This window comes from Lynx canadensis, chromosome A3, assembly GCF_007474595.2.
Source record: "Lynx canadensis isolate LIC74 chromosome A3, mLynCan4.pri.v2, whole genome shotgun sequence".
Lineage (NCBI taxonomy): Eukaryota > Metazoa > Chordata > Mammalia > Carnivora > Felidae > Lynx > Lynx canadensis.
Genome location: NC_044305.1, coordinates 73691989 through 73717573, shown reverse-complemented (window position 1 = coordinate 73717573; position 25585 = coordinate 73691989). Strand labels below are relative to the sequence as shown.

The 25585-nt window shown below is 34.2% G+C and overlaps 1 protein-coding gene across 5 annotated transcripts in view; it reads left to right on the top strand.

Annotated features, from left to right (window-relative positions):
- PPP4R3B (protein phosphatase 4 regulatory subunit 3B) overlaps nt 1-25585 on the top strand; it is a 65875-nt gene that overhangs the window by 31272 nt on the left and 9018 nt on the right. For 3 of the 5 annotated variants that reach the window (XM_030310636.1, XM_030310635.1, XM_030310633.1), the window contains 7 exons: nt 10410-10541; nt 11604-11706; nt 15477-15518; nt 17760-17918; nt 21104-21273; nt 23569-23708; nt 24112-24296. In XM_030310636.1, the coding sequence (XP_030166496.1) occupies nt 10410-10541; nt 11604-11706; nt 15477-15518; nt 17760-17918; nt 21104-21273; nt 23569-23708; nt 24112-24296 (931 nt within the window). The remainder of the gene's footprint in view (nt 1-10409; nt 10542-11603; nt 11707-15476; nt 15519-17759; nt 17919-21103; nt 21274-23568; nt 23709-24111; nt 24297-25585) is intronic. The other 2 variants (XM_030310634.1, XM_030310637.1) reach the window with 2 other exon arrangements.

Here is a 25585-nt window from a genome sequence, read left to right as displayed (position 1 = left end):
TTTTAAGGTTTTTTTTTTTATTAAACCCAAAAGGTGTTAAATCTGACTTTAAAGAAAGTCAAATACCTAGTTTATTAGTTTATAATCTCACTATTGGTATGTGTATCTTAGTGCCAGCTTTACAGAAAGTAACTCTGAAATTAACACTCTTAATTGCTGCATCCTCAGTGATATGCATTGATTAAGGACATCCATCATAAAATCTCTTCAGACGAAGAGAATAATAAACTAATTTTTAGAATTCTTTACTCTGAAAGTTTTTGTTTTCTTTAGAAATACTTCCTTGTTTACATTTAATTGATGGATGAGACTTAGAGAAGCACTTACTGATTTTTAACTATGAAAAGTCCCTTTCTCAGTTTTTCATGTTGATAGAATCCTAATCTTCAAGGTCTTTCATTTCTCCAAATTTTCTGAGATCTAGCAGTTTAACAAACAGTTTAAAAATGTGTTGCCTCCAAATAGCTTAGTTAGCCCACAAAAGAGGATAGATTTCTCTCTTTTTTTTTTCCTTCAAAATTGAGGATTCTACAATTCTACATTGGGTTCCTGGTAACCTTTAAAAAGAGAAGACTTAAACTGTGTATTTGGTGGGCAGTTGATATTTTGATGGCCTTTTAAAATAAATGCACAGCATTCAAACTTTTCTTTCCAGTATTATGGAGCAGATTTGGTTTTAGAACTTGGATTACATATTAAAATATGTGTTGAGACACAGGAAATATTAACATTTTTTACCATAGTCATTATTTCTAAGCTAGAAGGATAGATTTAGTGATAATTGCTGTCTTTTTATTCTGCCACAGATTTCACATATTTTTATGTTAATGCCCTCCGAAACATTTAGTAAAACTTATTTTAGGATATGACTGGGTAAGTAATCCAGCTATTATTCAACCACTTATTTTGGCAGGTATTTGCATTGTATTTCTCACTTAGGAATATATTCATATTGTTAATTTTTTTAGGTATGATAATAGCATTGAGTTTTTTTTTTTTCTTAAGAGTCCTTATCTTGTAAAGATTTATACTGAAATACTTAATTATATATAAGGAATTTACTTTAAAATAATTCTGGGAGATATAATTTGCCTTAATAAAGTTAAAAATACATAAGCTAATCTCTTAGAATTAACTGTTCAATATTTTATTATTATTTTTTTTAATGTTTATCTATTTTTGAGAGACAGTGTGAGCAGGGGAGGGTCAGAGAGAGAGAGAAAGACATAGAATCTGAAGAGGCTCCAGGCTCTGAGATATCAGCACAGAGCCCGACATGGGGCTTGAACTCACAAGCTGTGAGATCATGACCTGAGCCAAAGTCGGACACTTAACCAACTGATCCACCCAGGCGTCCCACCTGTTCAATATTTTATATTGAACATAATCATGTTTCTTAAAATTGCATCCATTTTTTAACTTATTTTGAAATAATTTTAAATTTACAGAAAATTTAAAATTCTGTATTAATTCACAATTAATAGTATGAAGAACTCCTATATACACTTCATCCAGGTTCCCCAGTTGTTAATATTTTATCTCTAATTTGCTTTATCATATTCTTTCCTTGCTTATGTTTATATGTACACATTTACATACAAACATAATTATTTTTCGTTCTAAACCATTGAAGAATAAGGTACAGAAATGATGACACAATGCCTTTTTACCCCTACTTCAGTGTCTATCTATAATATAATTATGTTTATAATGATCAAAATCAAGAAGTTAATATTTTTACGGTGGTATATCTAACTGCAGTCCTAATTCAGATTTTGTCATTATCCCAAAATGTTCATCTTAGCCAAGACAAAAATGAAAACTTTGTGCCCCAGTATTCAGCAATTTGGGTTTATCTAATGTTTCCTCATGATTCGAGTTAGGTTATTTATTTGTGACAGGAATGGTGCAAAAATAATGTTTCCTTCAGTGCATCCCATCAAGAAATACCCTCAAATTTAAAAACTGAACTTACGGGTATTTTTGTTCAGACTGTTAGGCCATTGCACAGACTTAAGGAGTTGGACCGTTTAGTTCTGTAGAATTTGAAGAGCTATTTTTGCATTCTTCTAACATGTCAGAATGGATTAAAAGAAGTATTATTTCTCTAATACTTGCAGGCCTTCAAGTTGCAGAACAAATTTCACATGCATTTTTTTCTAATAATTCTTACATTCACATTTAAAAAAAAATGTTTCCGCAATATCCATCAGTTATTTTTATTCTACTTCAGAATAATGTTCCCACTCCTGTCATTCTTTTTTTCTTGTTTACTATATTCATGGAATCTAAGATACATGGATACTAATATTTTTTTATCTTACCAGAGAGTGCTAGTGGAAAATATTTATTTGACTTTGTCGTGGTTGCTACTTGGCTGATAGTGACTGTCTAATACCGTGGATTATAAAATGTATTTCAATATCATACTTTAAAAACCAGTATGTGCTTCTAAGAATAGTGTGAAGTTGAAGTGTGGTAATGAAACCAATGAGGATATCATTTCTCTAAAACTTTGATTTAGAAATTATTAAAACCTTGAAAAAATCTCCCTGAAACCTTGATTAAATTTACTTAAATGTTGCTATTTAGGTGAAGGATAGCAAAATTTTCTTAAAAGGCCAAAACATAAATATGACTTGGTGGGCCTTATGGGCTCTGTTGCAGACTCAGCCTTGCCGTTGTAGTATGAACTGCCTGTAGATGGTTTGAAAACGAATAGTATAGCTGTATTCTAGTAAATGTTTTACTGTAAAAATTTATTTACAAAGTAGGCAACGAGCAAAGTAGTTTTGTAGTTTGCCAACCCCTGACTTACACCCCTTTCTTAGAATATTGTAGGTCAATGATGGTGGCATTTAAAGGCTGACTTTGAATTGAAGGTTACAAATGCAGAAGCTTCTATGGCAGTGTAAAAAGAAGTAAAAATAAAAAAGAAAAGAAAAGAAAAGAAAAAAAGACCATAGGAATAAGCAGGTTTTAATGGGGAGGGAGTCACTGGGCCCTCTTAATTAAAACTATAAGTTTAAGGGGGAGCAGATTTAAAAAAATGTGTATCTATAAATTTAAAACGGTGTTCTCTTGAATAGATTTTGGTGCTCCAAGATTGATACATATTCACTGGAGTTACTATATGATGGTTTATTTACGCATCAGGTCATCATTTAGATTTTGAAGAAGGAATTTTCCAGTAGTTTTTTTTTGTTTTTGTTTTTGTTTTGTTTTGTTTTGTTTTACATCTTCATTATTTTGCTGCACTTGTTTGAGCATGAGTTTTTTGTTTTTTGTTTTTTCCTAGCCTAATAAATGCCATTGTTGGAGAAGCAGGTTTAGGAAAAATGGATTTGTACTCACAGTATTTTAATGCCAGTAAAGAACTCTAGCAAACAGAAACAAGACAATTCAACTCTAGCTGGCTTGAATTTTGAAAGAGTCATCCAGCTTACAGTGATTTTCTGTTCCCTTTGTTCTGCCTTTGGAGAAATAATGGGACTTGGTGGGAAAGTTAATAAGGGAGAGTTAATAAGGTCACTTAGATAGCTACTTATTGGCTATACCCCAGTTAGACTGGGTCCTTTGATTCAGCTATTCCTTCTGTTCACCAGGGCTTGCTCTATTGTATTAAGAAATGAAACATGCCTTACAGACAACTTACAATGTTGCTAATACTTTTAGTTAATTGATGAATGTTCAACCATTCATTCTTTTGCCTAGGAGCTATTTGTTCATTGTTTCTGAAAGATACTGTTACTTTTGAGTGGATACAGTCATGCACTGCAGTAGACTAATTTTAATTGTTTACTGAGATGGGTATACCTCTGGAATAAGACTGTCTAGCTGTTCTATACTGCTCTGTGAGACAGAGTCTCTAAATCTGTGGTTAATTCTAATATTATAGAAATTGATTTTTACTTAGTTTGGCAGAATCCGGTAATATAATAAAATAATAATAGAACCTAACCTGTATCATAAGGCTTTTTTTTCCCTGTCTCTCAGTGTCTTTCAGTGGCTGATGTATTACCACTTGTAGCTTCATATATTTTGTCCAGCTTTTTGTTGTTGTTCCAGGTAAAAGACAAAAATTTAGTTCCTATCACTCCATCTTGACCAAAAGCAGAAGTATGGTTTTGTTTTTATTTTCAGAGCAAATTTTAGTGCAAAAGTCTGGCCCTTATCACAGAATTGGAAAGTTTGTGGATTCATGTCTCTTCTGTGTTTTCTTTAATAAATTATTTTTGTTTCATTAAAGTGACACATGATAGCATTAAAAAATAAACATCTGACACAAGGATTCAGAAGCCAACTTGTTTTAAGACTTTTCATTGTATGTGGCAATTAGTATTCTTGATTGTGAGAAATTCCCATGTTTTGCCATTTTCTCCCCTGCATCTTTTTTTTTTTTGTCTAAGTGTGATTGTTTTTTTCCTTTTCTTTAACAATGAAACTGTAATAATCATTTTAAAGAGTACTGTCTAGTTTCTGTGATGATGGAAATGTTGAGACCTGTGACAGAAGAGGAGGATAAGGAATTAATGTATTACTTAAAAATGGCTTTGGCTTCATATATCAGAAAAACCAGGAATGGCATCAGCAAGATGACAGAATAGGAAGTTCCAGGTCTCATCCCCACAACAGAAACCAGTTTAACAACCATTAACAGATAAGAATGCCTCCATGAGACTTCCAGAGTCCAAGTTAAAGGTTATAGCATTTTTGTGGAGCACGGAAATTAGAAAAGATGCATTGGAAAAAGTAAGAACTGTTTCACTTTACCATTGTCACTTCTCAACATAGCACCAGAAGAGATCCTCTGGGCCTCTCTGGGGAAAGGGAGAGCAAAGTGAGAGTCTGACATCCCCAGCCTTTCAGAACATTACCCATGAAGGTCATTTCTTTCATGTCCTACCCAGATTACTGAAGAATCACCCCACAATAGCTAAGAACAAAGAAAAGGAGCAGGGGCTCTCAACATCACCACACAGATGTCAGTAACTGGTCCATTACCCGAGTAATGAACTCCATCAGCTGACCCAGCCAAAATCTCTGGCTAGGCTGACTAGTGTAGAACTTTCCCTGCCAAAGCCAGTCTGCAAAGACTGAAAGAAATAACTACTTCTTTAGATGGGCAGACATTAGTGCAAGATTACAGTGATTAGGGAAACTTGATACCACCAAAGAAACAAAAAAAAGTTATGAATAATGGAAAACTGTGAACTGCCTGACAAATAATTCAAAATAATTGTCATAAAGAAGCTCAGTGAGCTGTAAGAGTACACAGAAAACTAAATGAAATCAGGAAGACAGTACATGAACAAAATGAGAGTTTAGCAAAGACAAATTATAAAAAAAGCAAAAGAAATTGTACAGCTGAAGAATAATACATTGACTAAACTGAAAAAAAGTAATAAACAGCTTCAGCAGCCAACTCAAGCAGATAACAAAAATCATACAACTCAAAGATAAGCCATTTTAAATTATCCAGTCAGAGAACCAAAAGAAAAAAGAATGAAAAATAGTGGAGGAAACTTGTATCAATTGTGGGACACTATAGAGAAAAACAGTATACACATTACGGGAACCTCAAAGGAGAAAAGAAAGGCAGAAAGCATATTTAAAGAAATAATGGCTAATACCATCAAGTCAGGGGAGAGATACGGTCATCCAGGTGCATGAAGTTTATATGTCCTCAAATAGATTCAACCCAAAGAAGTCTTCACGAAGGCACGTTACTATAGAACTGTCAAAAGTGATGGAGCAGCAAGACAAAAAAACATCTCTAATCACATACGAGGAAACTCCCTAAGTCTCAGCAAATTTCTCAGCAAAAACCATGGAAGTCAGGAGAAAGTAAGGTGATATATTCAAAGTGCTGAAAGAAAAAACTGCTGAGAATACTTTACCTGGCATTACTAGATCTGCCTTACAAGACATGCTACAGAGAGTTCTTTTTTTTTACCCCCAGTTTTTGTTTATTTGAGAGAGAGAGTGCACATGCACACAACCAGTGGGGGGTGGGGAGAGATGAAGAGAGAAGAGAGTCCCAAGCAGGGTCCGTGCTATCAGGTCAAAGCTTGACATGGGGCTTGATCTCACAAACTGTGAGATCGTGACCTGAGCCAAAATCAAGAGTTGAATGGCTAACTGATTGAGCCACCCAGATGCCCCTAAAAGGAGTTGAAATGAAAGAAAGAACACTAAACTACAAGAAAGCATATGAAAGTGTAAATATCACTGGTGAAGGTAAATATGTAGATAAATACAGAATAAGTAATACTCTATTGGTGTTATATAAATCAGTTTTAACCCTAGTATAAAAGGTAAAAGACAAAATATTAAGAATAACTGTATTTATAGTTTATATCTATTTTTAATAGCTACACAATATGGAAAAATAGATTCTGATGTCAATTTCATAGTATGTGGATTGGGAGTAAAAGTGTAGAATTTGTTTGCAATTGCTGGTGAGATGTTAATATTCAGAATATGTAAGGAATTCCAGCAATTCAGTAGGGAAAAAATCAACCCAGTTTGAAAACAGGCAAAAGAGCTGAATAGATATTTCTCCAAAGTACACATACATCTTTTAGAATGGCTGTTACCAAAAAATAAAAAGATAAAAAGTCTTCACAAGGATATGGAGAAAGGACCCTCTTGTATACTGATGATGAGGATATATTGGTGCTGCCATCAGAAAACAGTATGGAAGTTCCTCTAAAAATTAAAGTAGACTACTATATGATCCAGCAGTCTTGCTTCTGTATATAAATCCAAAAGATCTTGAAGAGATACCTGCACTCCCATGTTCAGTGCAGCACTATTCACAATAATCAAGATATGTAAGCAACCAAAGTGTCCATCTGCAGATGAATGGATAAAGAAAACTTGTTATACATGTACAGTTGAACATTATTCAGTTTTAACAAAAACAAGAAATCCTGCCATTTTTGACAACTTGGATGAACCCCAGTGAACACTTTGCCAAGTGAAATAAGCCAGACACAGAAGGAAAAATACATGATACACCTTGTATGAGGAATAAAAAATAAACTTGAATCAGAGAGTATAATGGTGCTTGCCAGTGGATGTGGAAGGTATTAATCAAAGGGTATAGAATTTATACAGGATGAGTAAGTCCCAGAGACCTACTGCACAGCATAGTACCTATAATTAAGAATATTATGTACTTAAAATTTTGCCAAGAGAGTAGATATTATGTTAAATGTTGTGTTTTCATCATACAAAAAAAGAAAACCCAACTTAAAATAGTTTTACTTAATAAAGGTTTTATCTTGTTAATGTCACAATAAGTTGAGAAGCAACTCCAAGATGCCCTTAGATCCCCATCTCGTTATGCCCAATCACTTTCATCTTCTGAGCTGGTCATTCTCATTTTCTGGTTTTAATGTCTGTTAACTTTGAGGTTGTAAGATTACTATTCCACCTCCAGGCAAGAAGAATATGAAAGCAGAGGGCAAAGTAATGGAGAATGCTAGATAGCTTTTGTGTTTCATTTTAAAGCACTTTCCTGGAGGTTCCACTTAGCAATTCTACTTGGATTTCTTTGGCCAAAAGTGAATTATCCTTAGCAATGAAGGATGCTGGGAAATAGTGTTTTAGCTAAGTACATTGCCTCTCTGAACAAAATTTGGGCTCTGCTAACAAAACAAAGAGAGTAGAGACTAAGTTGGCATCTCCTAGTATCAACTGCAGTCTACCTCTATACCTACCTAACATTTATATACATTTTTCTTTCCTCATCCACCCTTCCCTCAAGGGAGACAAATCAAGTTTCCATTCACTTTTGTATCCAGTGCCACATCCAGAGTATTTGGGTATTACATAGTCCTTCAGGTCCAGATAAGGCTCCTAGTGTTTCAATGACCTATAAACAAAAAGATAATTTATCGCCCCCAACATAAAAACTAAACTGCTTTTATTTGGAAAAGGGAGAACATACATACAGCAGTCGTTCATTCACATCTGTGATGCATTAGTCCATCAGTTATTTGTTGAATAAGAATAGCAATAGCTCAGACTTCTTAACCAAACCAGCTGTCTCTGAAAAATCTCCCTTGTCTGTTTTCTTCCAAAGCCTTTCTTCTCTCAGGACATGATAAGCTGTGGCTACATCTGGGATGGGCAGTAGAGGATGCCTTTCTTCCAAGCATCTGTATAATCTTCACAGCTTACTTTCTGTTGGTATGAGTTCTCTGGCCCAGTGGTGTTCTTAAGAGATTGAACAGTCATGGACTGTTCTTTATTTTAAAGCTTTCTTGACAGTTAAGCTTCCTCAACTATTTAGTAGGCTTCCAAACTATTTGCTTCTTATGGATTCTGAAGATCTTACACCAAGCATAATCTTTATAAACCTAGAGATTGCAATTTATCTACTGACCTCTGTGCCCTTCCTAGGTGAAGTTTCAGTATCTTAAAACATTCTGAAGATAGCATTCAGTGGTGCATATACCTGTCTCTAGCAGGGAGGTCTTACAGGCCTTTGAGAAAGGCAGTTCTTTTCTTATCCTAAAAGGGCTATAGTTCTCTATAGCCATCTGTTTCTCTATGAAATGTATAAATTGGCTTTTTTCACCTGCACAAGTCACTAAATTATGCGACTCAGAGTTTAGCATTGATATTGATGGAAGCAGGATTTGTGAGACATTGCATGTAAGAGAGAAGAGCAGAAAGTTTGAGACTATTTTAAAATGACATTTCAGTGTATGAGCTATACCATAAGAAGTCTTTCTTGCCACTGTGGTTTCATTTAGATGTAACTTAAATTCATCATTTATGATTTTTGTGTGTGTCAAGTTTTAAATGAATGAATTTATGAAAGAAGATTGTATAATATTGAGCAAATTATCTGAGGCCCTAATTAACTGGTAGAATCCAATTTGTACATATTGACAGATTTAAAGTAAGTAAATACCATAGCATTGTTCTGAAGAAAGTTTATTAGCTGACACCTTTTTGTAGTATCTTGATATTTTACATGAGTTATGCTTTGCCAATCATATCAGAATAAGAGCAGCAGATTAATGTGTAATCTTTCCTTCTAATTGAAATGAGGCTTGGATCTGAATTTATTAATGTAGGTCTGTGAATTTTATTTCATAATAACTCTCTGAAGAGATTTTATTCTGTTCCTAATGCCATGACAATTGATTTATTGGTGTTCAAATTTTGAAACATGGTAGGGGTAGGGTTCTAATTTTGAGCAGTTCAGTTGCTGTGACATGGTTTTGTTGGTTCTTTGCTGAATTTAAGGAATTTTAAGGAACTTTACAGGGAAATATTTTTGGAAATCACAATATATTAGGTTTGAGAGGGGCTAGCAAAACAAAATAATAACAAAAAGTACCTTATACTGAAGATTTCTTTTTATTACTTTACAGAATTCTCCCAATTTAAGTTCATCTTCATTCCACGCAGTTCCCTAGTTCATCTCCTTTAGTTACTACCTTTCTTCCCCCAGTTATAAACATATTCTCAGATCCACTGAGTTGATGTGAAAACTTTTTTCTTTGACATGAACAGTCGCTTTGTATTGTATTTTAATTCCCAAGATTTCTTAAAAATATATGCCAAAAGCAGATTTTGTATCTGCAGGCTGCTTTGTAGTTTCATAATCTAGATGCCAAAGCATGCAACTAATGTAACAACAAATCTGTGTAGCTTTAGATTATTATGTAACACAGTGCACACACACCCACTTGCTTCCTGTGGAGAGTTGTACTGAGTTTTCCCCTTTTTTTGCCAGAAAGGATTTTCTCGTTAGAAGCTGAGACAGTCAGGGCACCTGGGTGGCTCAGTCAGTTAAGCGTCTGACTTCAGCTCAGGTCATGATCTCACAGTTAATGGCTTCAAGCTCTGCATTGGGCTCTGTGCTGACAGCTCAGAGCCTGGAGCTTGCTTCTAATTGTGTCTCCCTTTCTCTGCCCCTCCCCCACTGATGCTCTCTCTGCCTCAAAAATAAAAATGAACGTTAAAGAATTTAAAAAAAAAAGCTGAGACAATCTGTGTTTTAGGGTCACAAGATATGTGGTCTTACTCAACTTCTAAACTCATAACTGAGGCTGAAACCTAGAATGAGCATCTGTTAGAATTTCCAGTGAACAAGAATCACTGGTAAATTGTTTTGTTTCCCACTTTCCCTATACTGAGGTTATCATAAGCTGTAGTGTGCTCTGCTTTTTTTACTAGGTTTTTTCACTCATGTGTTTATAGAATTTTGAAAGATATTAGGTGCCTAAAAGTTTAAATATGTTTTGCAAAATATTAGGAATGTAAAAGCTTTAAAAAGTTTGCTTATTCTTTGTTTTTTTCTGTATAATTCTGATTTTATTCTTTCAGTTGGTATATTTGTCTTATCTCCAAACCAGGTCTAATGGAAATATGTTTTCTTTCAGGATATCCTTCTTATTAATGTAGTAATTGAACAAATGATCTGTGATACTGATCCTGAGCTAGGAGGTGCTGTTCAGTTAATGGGACTTCTTCGTACTCTAATTGATCCAGAGAACATGCTGGCTACAACTAATGTAAGAAATTATTCTGAGATAAAAATGTTTTAGTCTAGTCAGTTTTAAATGATTTTATGTATAATAAATTATAAACATATAAATTATATGTAAATATAAAATATTTTAAAATTTGTACAATTTTGAAAAACAAGTATTTGTACACTTGGCATTCAAGTAGCAGTGACGGTCCTGTAGCAGTTTATTTTTGGCAAAATACAAGATTGTAATCTGCTAAAACCTTAGTAAAACTTTAGCCTTTCTATTTATGGCCCTTGGCCTCTCTTAAGTTCTTCAAAGTTAGCATACAACAGTGTGTATATATGTAGCACTGCTGAACTGTAAACAGTAAAATTGGCGAAAATGATAAGTTTTATGTTATGTGTTATTTAATCATATTAAAAATTAATATGTACTGAATGGTCTCAACCGCGTAGTAAGAGAGAAGTCATTAAAAAAAGACTTACAGAAATATTCCAAAATACTAATAGTTGTCTCAAAATGTTGGGATGTTTTTTCTTTATAAAGTTCCCTCATATTTAGAGAATACGTATGTTGTATTTAAATCATGACTTATTTATGAGACCATTTGTATAAAAAATAGTGGCCAAAATCAAAAGCATTATTTTCCAAATAAATTTAATTTAAAAAAATAGGTCTAAATTCTGCCCTGTTTCAGATGGCTTGATAAATCAATTTGGTGTTTTTTCATATTTGGATATGCTATGAAATCTGGAATTTCAAAGTTTAAGCAGTTAAGTTGCTCCTCCCACATTGCTTGATAGATATTCTTCATTGCATTGCAGATCACAAGCGTATTTGAAGAAAAATTCTTCTGAATAATTTTCCTCAGATAAACTTTTTATCATCATTTTCTTGGCTTTCATTTTAATTTAATAAGTAATACGAAATAGATTTGATTTTTTAGTACTGCAAAATATCAAGTTGAACATAAAACTAGTTTTTTGCTGCTTTTGGGGTATCTTAAAGTATCTGTTATTTGTGTATGACCTGCACTAATTCTTAGAGACATTTTATTAATTAAAAGATAATAAAGTATTTTTTTAATTCTGTATATTTCAGAAAACTGAAAAAAGTGAATTTCTAAATTTCTTCTACAACCATTGTATGCATGTTCTCACAGCACCACTTTTGACCAATACTTCAGAAGACAAGTGTGAAAAGGGTACGGTCTCTTACTTATCTGCTTATGGTTTCTGTTTTTGAAGACTAAAATAAGTATTAAATCTACAACAAGATGTCTCCTCAGTGCTTTATATGTCAGGGAAATTAATACTGAAAAATTTAAACTGCAGTATAAAATCATGATTTCCCTTGTTTCAGAGTGTCTGTGTTAGAGAATGATACAGAAAATGTGGCAAAAAGCATTGCACCTTGAGGAAGAGATTTATAAACACCTAGCAAAAGGAGATTGTTCCCAGAGTTGTTAGAGTTAGTATCAAGAATAAGAGTAGACAGTATATTACCTATATTAGAAAATCCAAGGGAACCATCATTTTGGAGGATAATTTGGCAGTATAGTAAAAACTCTTTAATTTTACAACATAAGGATCAAAAGTTGATGGGTTAATCAAAAAAGTTGATTAAAGCAGAGAATGGTTTAAAAAAATTAACTCTGTATGTTAATACAGAGTTACTCTGTATGTATGGGCACCAGGGTGACCCAGTCTGGAAAGCGTCCTACTTTTGATTTTGGCTCAGGTCATGATCTCATGTTTTGTGAGATCGAGCCCTGCATTGGGCTCCGTGCAGACAGAACAGAGCCTGCTTGGGGTTCTCTCTCTCTCACTCTCTGTCTCTCAAAATAATTAATTAACATTAAAAAAAAAATAAAGTTAAAAAAAAACTCCGTCAACATTTATTCTTTTTTAATGTTTATTTTTATTTTGAGACACAGAAAGAGAGAGAAAGACAGCGGGAATCCCAAGGGGGAAAATCCCAAGCAGGCTCTGCATTGTCAGCGCAGAGCCCAGCGTGGGACTTGATCTCATGAACCACAAGATCATGACCCGAGCCAAAATTAAGAGTTGGAGGCTTAACCAGCTGAGCCACCCATGCACCCTTGTAAATATTTATTCTAAATTCTGACTCATTTGCTGATATTTTGTAGAGGGGCAAGCCTTTTTTTTTTATGTACTTTTTAACATATTTCCATGTCCTCTATCACACATAAACTACACCTGTAATTCATCAGCTACAACTTCTGGTTTTTCTACTTCTACTGTATTCAGCTTAGCCATAGATACTACATTTTTATGATATTACATCAGTCTGCAGTATTTAAATTATGTATTCATACTGCCAAAAATAACTAGCATAAACAAAGGACTTTTTGATAAGCATACAACTCATCTGGTGAAATGAGAAATAGGGGGGACACATTCAATGAGTCAGTTAAGAAGTAAGTGAAAGAGAGTGTTTACTAAAGTAATAAAATTGTGAACTGGGCACACCTTACATAATACCATCAATTCAATTTCTGAGTGTCTATCCTAGGGAACACTTATTTATTTGTTTTATTTAAATTTAAGTTAGATAACATACAGTGCAGTTGTGGTTTCAGGAGTAGAATTCAGTGATTCATGATATACAACACCCAATGCTTATCACAAGTGTCCTCCTTAATGCCCATCACCCATCTAGCCCATCCCCGACCTACCTCCCTCCATCAACCCTCCATTCTTCATTAAGAATCTCTTGTGGTTTGTTTCCCCCCTCCTCTTTTTTTTCCCCCTTCTCATATAGCCATCTGTTTTGTCTCTTAAATTCCACGTATCAGTGAAATCATATGGTATTTTTCTCTGATTGACTTATTTCACTTAGCATAATACATTGTAATTCTAGCTCCATCCAGATCATTACAAATGGTAAGATTTCATTCTTTTTGATGGCTGAGTAATGTTCTATCATGTAGATAATAGATACAGATATATAGACACAGATACACACATGCACACACACACACCACATCTTCTTTATCCATTCATCAGTCAGTGGACATTTAATAATGTTAATAATGCTGCTATAATCATTAGAGTGCATGTACCCCTTTGAATCTATAGTTCTGTATCCTTTGGGTAAATACCTAGAAGTGCAATTACTGGATCCTAGGGTAGTTCTATATTTAGTTTTTTGAGAAACTTGTATACTGCTCTCCAGAATGGCTGTACCAATTTGCACTCCCACCAACAGTGCAGGAGGTTCCCCTTTCTCATGCTTGCCAGCACCAGTTTCTTGTGGTGTTAATGTAAGCCATTCTGACATGAGCGAGGTAGTATCTCATTGTGGCTTTGATTTGTATTTCCCTAGGGAACATTTATGCATGTGCATGACAGGTACAAGGATGTTGGTGCCTTGCTCATGGTAGGAAAATGAAGAATGTATGGTATATTCATATAATGGAATACTATATAGCAATTAAAATAATTGAATTTTGATCTATCATCTGACTAGTTCCCAAAAATATATAGTTGGGTAAAACATGTTGCAGAACATTTTCATGCAGAATGGTTTCATATGTATAAATTAAAATAAATTTTTAATCTTTATTTTAAAATACTTCCAGCCATACAAAAATATTTAGATAATTGTATAACAGACCCCCATATATTTCCTGTTGGCTTTATCAAAACTAACTTGACATATTTTTCCAAATATTTTCGAAAAGAAAGTAAATTACAGATTTGTTGGAGTTTCCTGTTCTCCCCACATTCTCATTTCTCCCCCATCCCTCAAGAAATGCTAAATTTGAAGTTTATCACCCCATGTCTGTTTATATTATTATGACATGTATAATGTATTATTTTTCATGTTTTCAAACTTGATAAGAATTGATTTCTGTTTTTCATATTCTGCAATTTTTTTTCTTTTACTCAGTGCTTTTTATTTTTCAACGTTTATTTATTTTTGGGACAGAGAGAGACAGAGCATGAACGGGGGAGGGGCAGAGAGAGAGAGGGAGACACAGAACCGGAAACAGGCTCCAGGCTCTGAGCCATCAGCCCAGAGCCCGACGCGGGGCTCGAACTCACGGGCCGCGAGATCGTGACCTGGCTGAAGTCGGACGCTTAACCGACTGCGCCACCCAGGCGCCCCAACTCAGTGCTTTTTAGAAATCTGTCCATATTGATAGCTAGAGTTCTTATTTTTAATCCCTACATAATATTCTCTTATGAGTATGTTGTAATTTAACCTTTCTGCCTCTAATGTACATTTGTTTCCAGATTTTTTATCATACACAATGCTGTGTGATAGTCTTATTTTTTTCTACACAAATGTACTGTAAGCCATGTGCCTAGAAATCAGAACTTATAATGTCTTACTTATTTTCTCAAAATTCAAAGCATAAATGACTAATTGTTAACATATGTGTTATTCTGGAGTTGAAGAAACTCCTCCGTAGAGAGACCTGTCCTAATTGTTGGAGGATGGCTAAGAGAAGTAAAAGAAGTATCATTCTTTTCTCTGGTTGTAACCTCACTTTCTTTTATCAGAATATTTGTGATATTGTCTTTTAATAATTCCTCATCTGCACCCAATTCTGTAAACAATTGCAGATACAGGTATATTTGAAGCAACTAAATTTTTTAAATTGAAATATAATTGATACACAGTGCTACGTTGAAGAGTCTATACATTAAGCTGTGCTCACCACAAGTTGTAGTTACCATCTGTCACCACACAGTGCTGTTACAGTACCATTAACTATGTTTCCTGTGCTGTACCTTTTATCCCTGTGACATACATTCCATAACTGGAACCTTGTATCTCCCTTTACTCATTTTGCCCACCCCCTTACCCTCTCCTCACAACTAATTCTTAATGGTTATTATCCAAGTAAAATGAGATTATGATCAAAGACATGCTTGTATGTTGTAAAGTACTAGGAAAATGTGATCTAATTATTACTGAACTGACTTTAACTTTTTTTATTAGATAATATAGTTGGATCTAACAAGAACAGCACGATTTGCCCTGGTAAGTATAAATTCTTATTTTATGAACTAATACAAAGTGAAAGCTTTTTTTCCTCAGAGTATAATGCATTTATTTATACAAGGCTAGGAAAGGCGTATTTTCAAACAAATGAAATTTAAAAAATATATTTCCTTTTTTCTCTATAATAAAGAAAAGGGTCCACTTTCTCCAATATAAAAGATAGAAAACCAGTTGGAATTTTTTGTTTTTGTAAATTTAGAGCTTATTTTCTGATATTTTTTTTGAGAAGATATCTGAAAATTGAGGATTTTAGTTCATTCTTATCTTTGAAATCCTAAGGCCAGTTAGGAACTAGTATTGATGACAACATTATGCTTAGGTATTGTTTATGAATGTGAGTGTAAACACTGTTGCTTCTGCTTGGAACATGCATAGCAGGTGTGGGGCTGGGAGTATGGAAAATATGCTGTGTGCACCTAGCATCCTATCTTTTCTGCCAGGCTCATCAAAGGTCTAGGAGAGATTGGATTCAAGATATCATGAGTAATTTCATGTCCTAATTTGAGAATGTGAAAACAAGACATTTATTAACACTGCAGATCATTGTTACAAAATCTTTGTAAATAAAATTTGGGAATTGAGAGTTTAAGAGAGTTTGTTTTTTTAATGGTGAGGGACTAGTTCATATATTGGTTGTGGTGTTGGTTACACAGATTGCTCTGAAGCAAGTAGAACTCTTTACTTGCATTTAAAGTAGGAAGGATCTTTGAAATACCAGAACTGTATTTTGGTTTTTTTTTAATTTTTTTTTTTCAACGTTTATTTATTTTTGGGACAGAGAGAAACAGAGCATGAACGGGGGAGGGGCAGAGAGAGAGGGAGACGCAGAATCGGAAACAGGCTCCAGGCTCTGAGCCATCAGCCCAGAGCCTGACGCAGGGCTCGAACTCATGGACCGCGAGATCGCGACCTGGCTGAAGTCGGACGCTTAACCGACTGCGCCACCCAGGCGCCCCCAGAACTGTATTTTGTATTTCTGTTTTAGTTTATTTATTTATTTTGAGGGTGGGGGAGGGGCAGAGAAAGGGAAAGAGAGAATGCCAAGCAGGCTCTGCACTCTCAGCACAGATCCAACACAGGATTTGATCACACAAACCGTGAGATCATGACCTGAGCCAAAATCAAGAATCAGCCACTTAAAAACTGAACAGGTGACCCAGTTTTTAATGGCTATTCTGTTATCAAAAGAATGCTGATTTATTCCTGATAGGATCATAGTTGCATAAAATATTTATAATTGTAATCTTCTTCAAAAATACAATAGTTGGACTAGATTTACTCTGTAAAGCTGTAATTACAAAATTTCCTCACGGCTTAATATTTCTTGCCTAAAACATTTGTAATAGGTGTGGGTAATTGTTGACATGAGCCTTTGACATACATTCAATTTTGATGTTCAGGAAACAATTTGAAATCTCATGAATGTATACACCAAAGCCTCTTGAGGGAAAAAAAACAGTGTAGTTTATTTCAGTAGGCATCTCATGGATATCATGATTTGATGTTAAAATGATTATTGTTAAAAATAAATATTGATGTAATATTTTTCACTTGATGTTCAAATAGCCAAAAATGTCCTTTCCTTAAAGGTGTCTTTAAAGAAAGCATATTGGGGCGCCTGGGGGGCTCAGTCGGTCGAGTGCCCTACTTCGGCTCAGGTCATGATCTCATGGTTCGTGAGTTTGAGCCCCGCGTCTGGCTTGCTCCTGTCAACACAGAGTCTGCTTCCGATCCTCTGTCCCCCTGTGCCCCTCCCCCACTCGTGAAAGCACACTCGCTCTCTTTCTCTCAAAAATGAATTTTTAAAACATACTTATTTTACTGGGGAAATTTATATTGCACCATGTGATGGGCAAAAAGTTTGAGCTATTTACTGTGGACTCTTTTTATCCGTTAATTAATAGTAATAGCACATATTAAGGAAACACTACTAAGATCTCAGTGCAATGACGGTTTTCTTATCATGTTTGTAGATTTTTATTTAGACTTTCTTTCCTCTTATACAAGAGCCTTAGAAAGTATCCATTTAGTCAGTAAAACTGATAATACTTTTGGGGAGTCTGCTAATGAAAAAGTAAAAATCCGTAGCTTCTTTAATTGATATAAAAATGAGGAGCAAATAGAATTTTACTGTTGCTCTAAAATCTAGGACATAAGCTTTATTCTATTTAGATGAATTGCGATATTTATTTTATTTTCATATGATGACTTTCTTTGTAGATAATTATCAAACAGCACAGCTGCTTGCCTTAATTTTAGAACTACTCACGTTTTGCGTGGAACATCACACATACCACATAAAAAACTATATTATGAACAAGGACTTGCTAAGAAGAGTCTTGGTCTTGATGAATTCAAAGCACACTTTCCTGGCCTTGTGTAAGTAACACTTTAAATGAATGTTCTTGTAAAATATCTTAAGGAACAACATTTTTAATAGAGATAAGCCCTGAAGTTACCCATTGGACTTTATTTTTTTTAGCAGTATATATGCTATTAAAGAGATGATTTTATGAGAAGTACTAATCTTTTATTTAAAGGACAGGAGGAATAGGTCATGGTGCTTCCCACCCACATATTACTCACATTTGGATTGAATTGGCTTAAGTCGTGATACAATAGCATGTACAACAACAGCGTTTCACTAATAGAACAAGTCCTACTGTCTTTTACATCCGCTTCATTACACTGTCATTCATTGGTGACTTTTTTTTATACTTTTGAGATATAGCTTTGAAATATTTTTGTGTAACTCGGGTTATTTATTGAACTTGTAAAAATAATTTAGGAGTAGTCCCCCTCAGTAGACCAATTGAACCGGTAATAATCAAACTTAAATGCCAGTATTTGCTTCAGTTGATGGTTGCCAAACTTTTAACTTTCCTTTCCTCTTCACAATTTTATCTGCAAATAGAGATAAACTAACAACTTCCTCTCTCCAAATAAAAAGAGCTTTGTGTGTTTTTTCTGAGCATAAAAATCATAGATAAAATGTAAACATTTAATATAGAGAGAAAATATTAATCCCCCAACCATTATTTTTAAGGCCTTAAAAGTAGCCACCATTAACAGCCTGCACAATTTTTTTCTGTATCCGTAAAAATTTATATAAACATATTTACACAGTTATAGGTATTTTTTATTTTTATCCAAAAAAGGATCATATTAACATACTTGTCAGTCCCTTAGTCTTACTCTAGGTGATTGAATATAGTCTCAACTAAGTTGTTTTCCTAAATGTAGCTGAGTAACATTTGATGGAGTGGCTCTTCCACAATTTATTCTGCCATTCTGCAGTGTACAGATGATGGGATTGTTTTGGTATTTTGCCACTCCAAACAACATTGTAGTAAATAGTCTAGTATATGAATCTTTTAAGTATTGGTTTATTTCCATAGTGTAGATTCCCAATAATTCTATTGCCAGAAAAGAATGTTTATATAGTTTTAATGTATCCTTTTAAATTTGAGTTTAACATACAGCCTCCAGATAACTTTCCCAAAAGATTGAAGCACTTGACACTCTGGCAGCATTCAGTTTTACTGGCTCCTAAAATGTTAGGAGGCAGATGATGGGAAATGTGGTATTCCACTTGTGTTTTAATTTATGTTTTCTTTGGCAACATACTTTCATGTTTTAGTGTTTTTGAATTTTATCTGTTGTGGATTGTCTGTTACCTTTTTCTTAGAGCTCATTTTATATTAGAGATACCAGTAATATATCATGTTTAGGGGGGAAAATGTCCCAGTCTCATTTGTCTTTCACATTTACCTTTATTTTATTTTTTGACATAACAATTTTAAAATTCTCCCTGATGAAAAATATGTCTTCTTTTTATGAGTTTTGAGGATTTTGTCTTGCTTAGGAACATCTATGTCCTAAGATTATACAAATAAAATATCCTCCTCATTTTACTTCTGATATTTTTATTATTTCATTTTTTACTTATATATGTAATACATTTGAGGTTTGTTTTTGTATATGGTTTGGAGGGTCTTGCTTTGTTTTCTTCTAGATGGATAGCCAATTGTGCCCATCCTCTTATTAAACTATATTTTTCTTACTGAATGAAAGTTTCTCTTTTGTTATCCAGTAAGTTACCACATATATCTTGTGTCTTACTTCTGGACTAATATTTTTAAATCTGTTACTTTACTAGACGAAATAAATGGGAAAGTTTATTCTTAGTCCACTATGGCATCTTTGTTGTAAAGTTAATTATCTGCTAAGTCCCTCCTCACTTTTCGTTTTCATAATTTTCTTGGTTCGTGGACACTTGTTCTTCCACAGTAACTTAAAAATAATTTTATCTAGTTCATCCTGATCACATTTACATTAAATTTTTATATTAATTTTCGGAAGATGGATGTTCTCATGATAGGTGTTCTTATGTGGCTTTCTGTAGCCAGTGCTTAGGGATGACTGCACAGTCATTTCTTTATGTGGATATGCCATAAGTGAACAAATCTCCAGTATTTACATGTTTACATTGCTTCAAGATTTCCATTATAATTAGCAGTGTAGTTGTAACTATATCCTACTATTCACCAGCAGTGTATGAGAGTGCTCACATCTTTACTGGTGCTTCAGTCTTTTTAATCTTAAGTAAGTATTTCTTGTTCTGCTACAAAGACTAGGTGTTGTTAGAAGTCTAGCACTTCTCTTCACACTTGTTTAGTGTTACAGTCACCCTACATTTAGACCTTACATGGCCTGTTTCTGTTTTATTCTCAGATAATATTAGGAACCTCTTTTGACAGACACAACTTCTTTTAATGACTTCCATCTGTGAACAGTGGGTTGAAATGAGAGACTGAACATTTCAGTATTCTAAAATGTGAAAAGCCAGATGATACTGCTTATTTGTTACTCTGTTGTTCTTTTACAAGTACAGCCTGATCTGCTATGGCAAAACAGCTCATAAGCAGTTGGTAAACAAGGAAATGACATTATAATGTGTAGGTAGCGTCAGTTCACAGATGCTTTTTCCAAGGCAAAGAGAACTGAAATGGTGGGAGTGGAACTGTAGCTTTCATCAGAAAAGTAAAAGACCTTCAGCCCTCCTCTTAAGCTGGCAGCAGGAACCCCTTTGGCTTTATTTTCAGGAAATCACAAAGAAGTACCTACCTTCAGAGCTCCCTCCTGCAGAGAGGCAAGGCCGTCTTGACAGGCTACACCGCTGCTCCGCCCACCTTCGTGACGGACAGCCCTGCGCTGGTCCTGAGCTGCTGTCACTGTACTGTCTTCATGTCCACCAGCACTGCTCCCAGTACTGCCGGCATCGGCAGCCTGTGCTTTCTATATGTTTTTTTAATCTCTATATCATGGAGCTACCTGCCTGAATAGTCTATTTATCTCCTAAATACCAATTATTGGACTTTTTGCTAGCTACCAGAGAAGTTTATACAAGTTTAAGTGGTCTCTCCCTAACTTATTTTTTCCTTCAAAACCCAATTATTTTTAGTACACAGTGTTTACTTTTTATTTTAGAAGTATACATTCTTTATACTTCCCAATAATTATTAATAAATTATCAATTTGTTCCCTGTATTATTTTTAATTAGGTGCTCTTCGTTTTATGAGGCGGATAATTGGCCTTAAAGATGAATTTTATAATCGTTACATCACGAAGGGAAATCTTTTTGAGCCAGTTATAAATGCTCTCCTGGATAACGGAACTCGGTACAATCTGTTGAATTCAGCTGTCATTGAGTTATTTGAATTTATAAGAGTGGTAAGTTTATAGTAAAGGCTTCTTAACAAAATAATTATATGTTTAGCAATGTTAATATTCTAAACTGTGAAATTGAGCATAGTATTTTAACCCATGTTTACTGTGTATTATTTTTATTGGCCAAATGTTTTAGGATTATATTTGGCATATGTATGTAGACTTTTCAGTCAAGCATGCCATTCAATGATGTGATCTCTCTGATCTATTGTAGGGGTAGTGATAAATATAGAAAGGTTGAAAATAATTACTTTGGTAAACTTTGATGGAAGATGTATAAAAGGTAGGCTTTTATCATGGAATTTTAGGTTGAAGAGACCAGGAAGTAGGCAGACCACTCCAACTGCCTTATTTTATAGATGAGGTACTTGAGTCATCCAAACTGATTTGAGTGATTGATTCAAGAGCATCCATTTGGTTAGGAGCACAGTCAGAGCTTGAAGATAGGTCACAGCTCGCTTTGGGGCAACATAAGATTTGTCATAAAAAGATCTGGAGAGAACTGTATGTGAGCAACAGGGATAAGACAGGTAACTGTAGAACCAGTATAATAAATTTACCCTCTCCCACACAATGAAATCATTCCACCAGGGCAAATGGCCACGTGGTTAGAAAGAATTTGAAAAAAAGAAAATCAGAGCTAGAAATTCATTCTCTAGTTGTGTGTGTTACAAATCACATTTCTGATCATGATATGCTATTCTCAGATAAAGATGATTTGGCTAACTGGATTATTTTTCTAATAATAGTCACTTGCTAAGAGTATGGTTTTCAAAAGGATGAAGAGGATAGAAGTACTCTTTAGCCTTAGAAAAGAGGGAACATAGTTAACTAGCTCACCAAGTATCTGAACCCCAGTTCACAGTGCACTGTTCTAATGAATAGAGATTGACTTTTGTATTTTTTTCCTTAAAATTTTTGGTGAGATACTGATAAAATGAGTTGTAGGGTAACAACCCCATCCCTATTCCTATGATTGAAGGGAAAATAATTTTTCAGAAAATAATTTTGGATAGTTGATAAATGTACATTGAATCCCAAAACTTGACTCATCTTTTTGTTTAGGGTATAGTACAGAACCATTTTACCTGGGTTTCTAATATTTCTTAATTGAGATTTACAGGAGAACTAATTTAAAGACTTAAAATCCTTAAAAGAAACAGTTTGTGGTATATCTTTTTTTTTTTTTAAAGCTTATTTGAAAGCGAGAGAGACAGAGAGAGAGAGAGAGAGAGAGTGCCCACGTGTGCACGCCTGAGTGGGGGAGGGGAGGAGAGAGAGACTCCCAAACAGGCTCTGTGCTGTCAGGATGGATCCTGACTTGGGGCTTGATCTCAGGAACCATGAGAATCAAGAGTTGGGCACTTAACTGACTGAGTCACCCAGGTGTCCCTATTATGGTGTATCTTTTAAAGAAGTGGCATGTATATTTTTTACTAATATTAAATTCCTGAATGACGACTTCTATTACTAATAATAAAAATATTATTCAGGCATCTGCTTGAGATTCTGTCTCTGTTTCTCTCTCTTTCTGCCCTTTCCCCACTTGGGCACACACTCTTTCTCAAAATTACAAATAAATAAACTTTTTTTTTAATGAGCCTGCTTCACACTCAGGTATTTGGAATGATTATTTAGAATGGTTCATATAGAATTTAGAAGTTATTGCTGTCAGTTTATTTCACAAAAATTATACCATTGGAAGACTGGAAATAGGTGGAATTCAAGTTAACAGTTGATCATATCTGTACATGTAATATAGTCAAAGGAGTCTGTGTTTATTATTTAGGTAAGGCTTCTTACCAGTTAAAGAAGGAGTCATTAAGTAACACCTAACATTTTGTTGAAAATATAATTTAAAAAAAAAAGAATATAATTTTCTAACTGGCTGTGTGCTCTGGATCAGGCCATCTAACCTCTGACATCTTCAATTTTCCTTCTCTGTAAAATGGGAGTAATGAACCCTATTTCATAGAATTGTTAGGGGGATCAAGTGAAAGTATATGTTAAAGTGCTTTTTAAATTGTGAAGTGCTACATAAATGGAAAAAATAAACAAGATATAAACTAAATCTGTTTACTTTCAGATGTTTAGTAGCCCCCCAAAAAGGCTTCTTTTTTATTCCAAGTTTTCTGAGGAGGCCTGGCTCATGTATAAAGAAACTAGGACACTTATTTTTGGAATGCGATTTTGAAAAATCTTTTTTGGTCAGCTTTGGAACTGTAAAAAAGTTTCTTTAAGTTTTTCTCCTAACAGTCATTGAATTACATTTGAATTGTAAATTTTGTCCTTATACAGGAAGATATCAAGTCTCTTACTGCACATATAGTTGAAAACTTTTATAAAGCACTTGAATCAATTGAATATGTTCAGACATTCAAAGGATTGAAGACTAAATATGAGCAAGAAAAAGACAGACAAAATCAGAAACTGAACAGGTATTGTTTTAAGTATATTGCATCTATAGTTTATATAATTATATCCAAAATCATCTTTTGTTTGGATCTGACATAATAAATTTACCCAGGAGCATTCTTTCCATCATTAGATAGTACAGAGTCTTATAGAAGGGTAGGATATTCTCCTTACCAGAATCTTTTATGTGAAAAATGACTGCTTTGTATCATAACTCAAGGTAAATTTTTAGTTTAGTTTGCAATATCCTTAAATAGTTTGGGATATTTTCTGGTTACATCTTGTATCACAGTTGAGGAGGTGGTTATGATATAAATTATACTCAGTTAAAATTACTTTAGCTCCTCTTGGTTATACATATTTATTCTCAAATTTAATCTGGTTACAAACTTTAAGTCATTAGTATTTGTGGTATGTTTCTTACAGTGTACCATCTATATTGCGTAGTAACAGATTTCGCAGAGATGCAAAAGCCTTGGAAGAGGATGAAGAAATGTGGTTTAATGAAGATGAAGAGGAGGAAGGAAAAGCAGTTGTGGCACCAGTAGAAAAATCTAAGCCAGAAGATGATTTTCCAGATACTTATGAAAAATTTATGGAGACCAAAAAAGGTATTAAAATTTTAAGTTTTTGAATAGTGCATCATTTTTAAATACAGAAATTATTGAGTTGTCTGTGAAGATTTGGCCATAGTATATAAAGTATGAAAGATATGAATTTTATAGTGACATGTGACCTTTTAAAATTTCCACATCTTTTTCCAAAGCTGGGACTTATTTTCATGTTTAAAATGTTTTTCTTGAAACTTGTCATTTTGTGATGCCCTTCATTTACTATTTAGAAATTATATTTTCTGAAATTATTATATTTTCTACTTAATACATTGTCTTCTGTGAATAATCTTGGATTTATTTCTGTACTGAAATCCTCAATAATAATAGAGACCATATAGATCCATAGAAACTTTCCAGAGCACTCTGCCTTTTCCAGCTGAGGAAACTAAGCTCAGAGAAGTAACTTTGCTCTTTGAAATTTTAAAATCATTATAAAAATTTAATAAAGATACGTCATCAAGGGAAGAGAAATGAAAGTAAAATTTCCCATCCTTCAAATAGTTTAACTTGTTTTTAAAACTGAGATCTTACTTAGCTTTCAAAAGAACGAATCACTTTAATTCTATGGCCTAAAAAATTACCATTATTGGAGTACTGCCCTCCATATATCATATAAATGTTTAATACAAATTTACATTTTGAAAAGCAAAGCATTTCCTGGACTTCATATAAAGTTCGTGATTTTGAATGTGAGGTATTCTAAAGGCAATTCTCCTTAGATAGTGTTTTATTGATTTATTACATTTTTCCTGAAACCGTTGTTCCCAGCATCATTCATCATGTACTCGTTAATGCTCTTAGTTCTGTTTACTTCAGCCTGGGGGAGCAAATAGCCCATTAAAATGTCCTAAGGAATAGGTGGTAATTTTTGGTGACCTAATTCTTCTACCTTTACTCATTACAGGCACTACCCTGACTGCCGTGGAAAGGGGCAGTGAGGCCGTGCTTGAAGCACCACATCCACTCAAGAATCATACACATAAACAGCAACCAGATATGAAAGGATAGTAGATACCTATGTCATAAGAGAAACAGATAAAGGAACCTGGAATATTCAGGAAATAAGAGACTGATAGATATGATCATATCATCTTTAAGCATTTAAAATACTGACTTGTGGGAGGGATTATCAGGTTTTCACAAGGACTATAGGAATATAGGATCAGTGCAGTGAGTAGAAGCTGCAAAGAGACAGTAAAAGGAAGTCAGGCAGGTAATGAATCCTTGATGTGTCCTAGATACAGCAGTGTAGAATTCTAGTGTAGGATGGCAGATTCTGGTATATA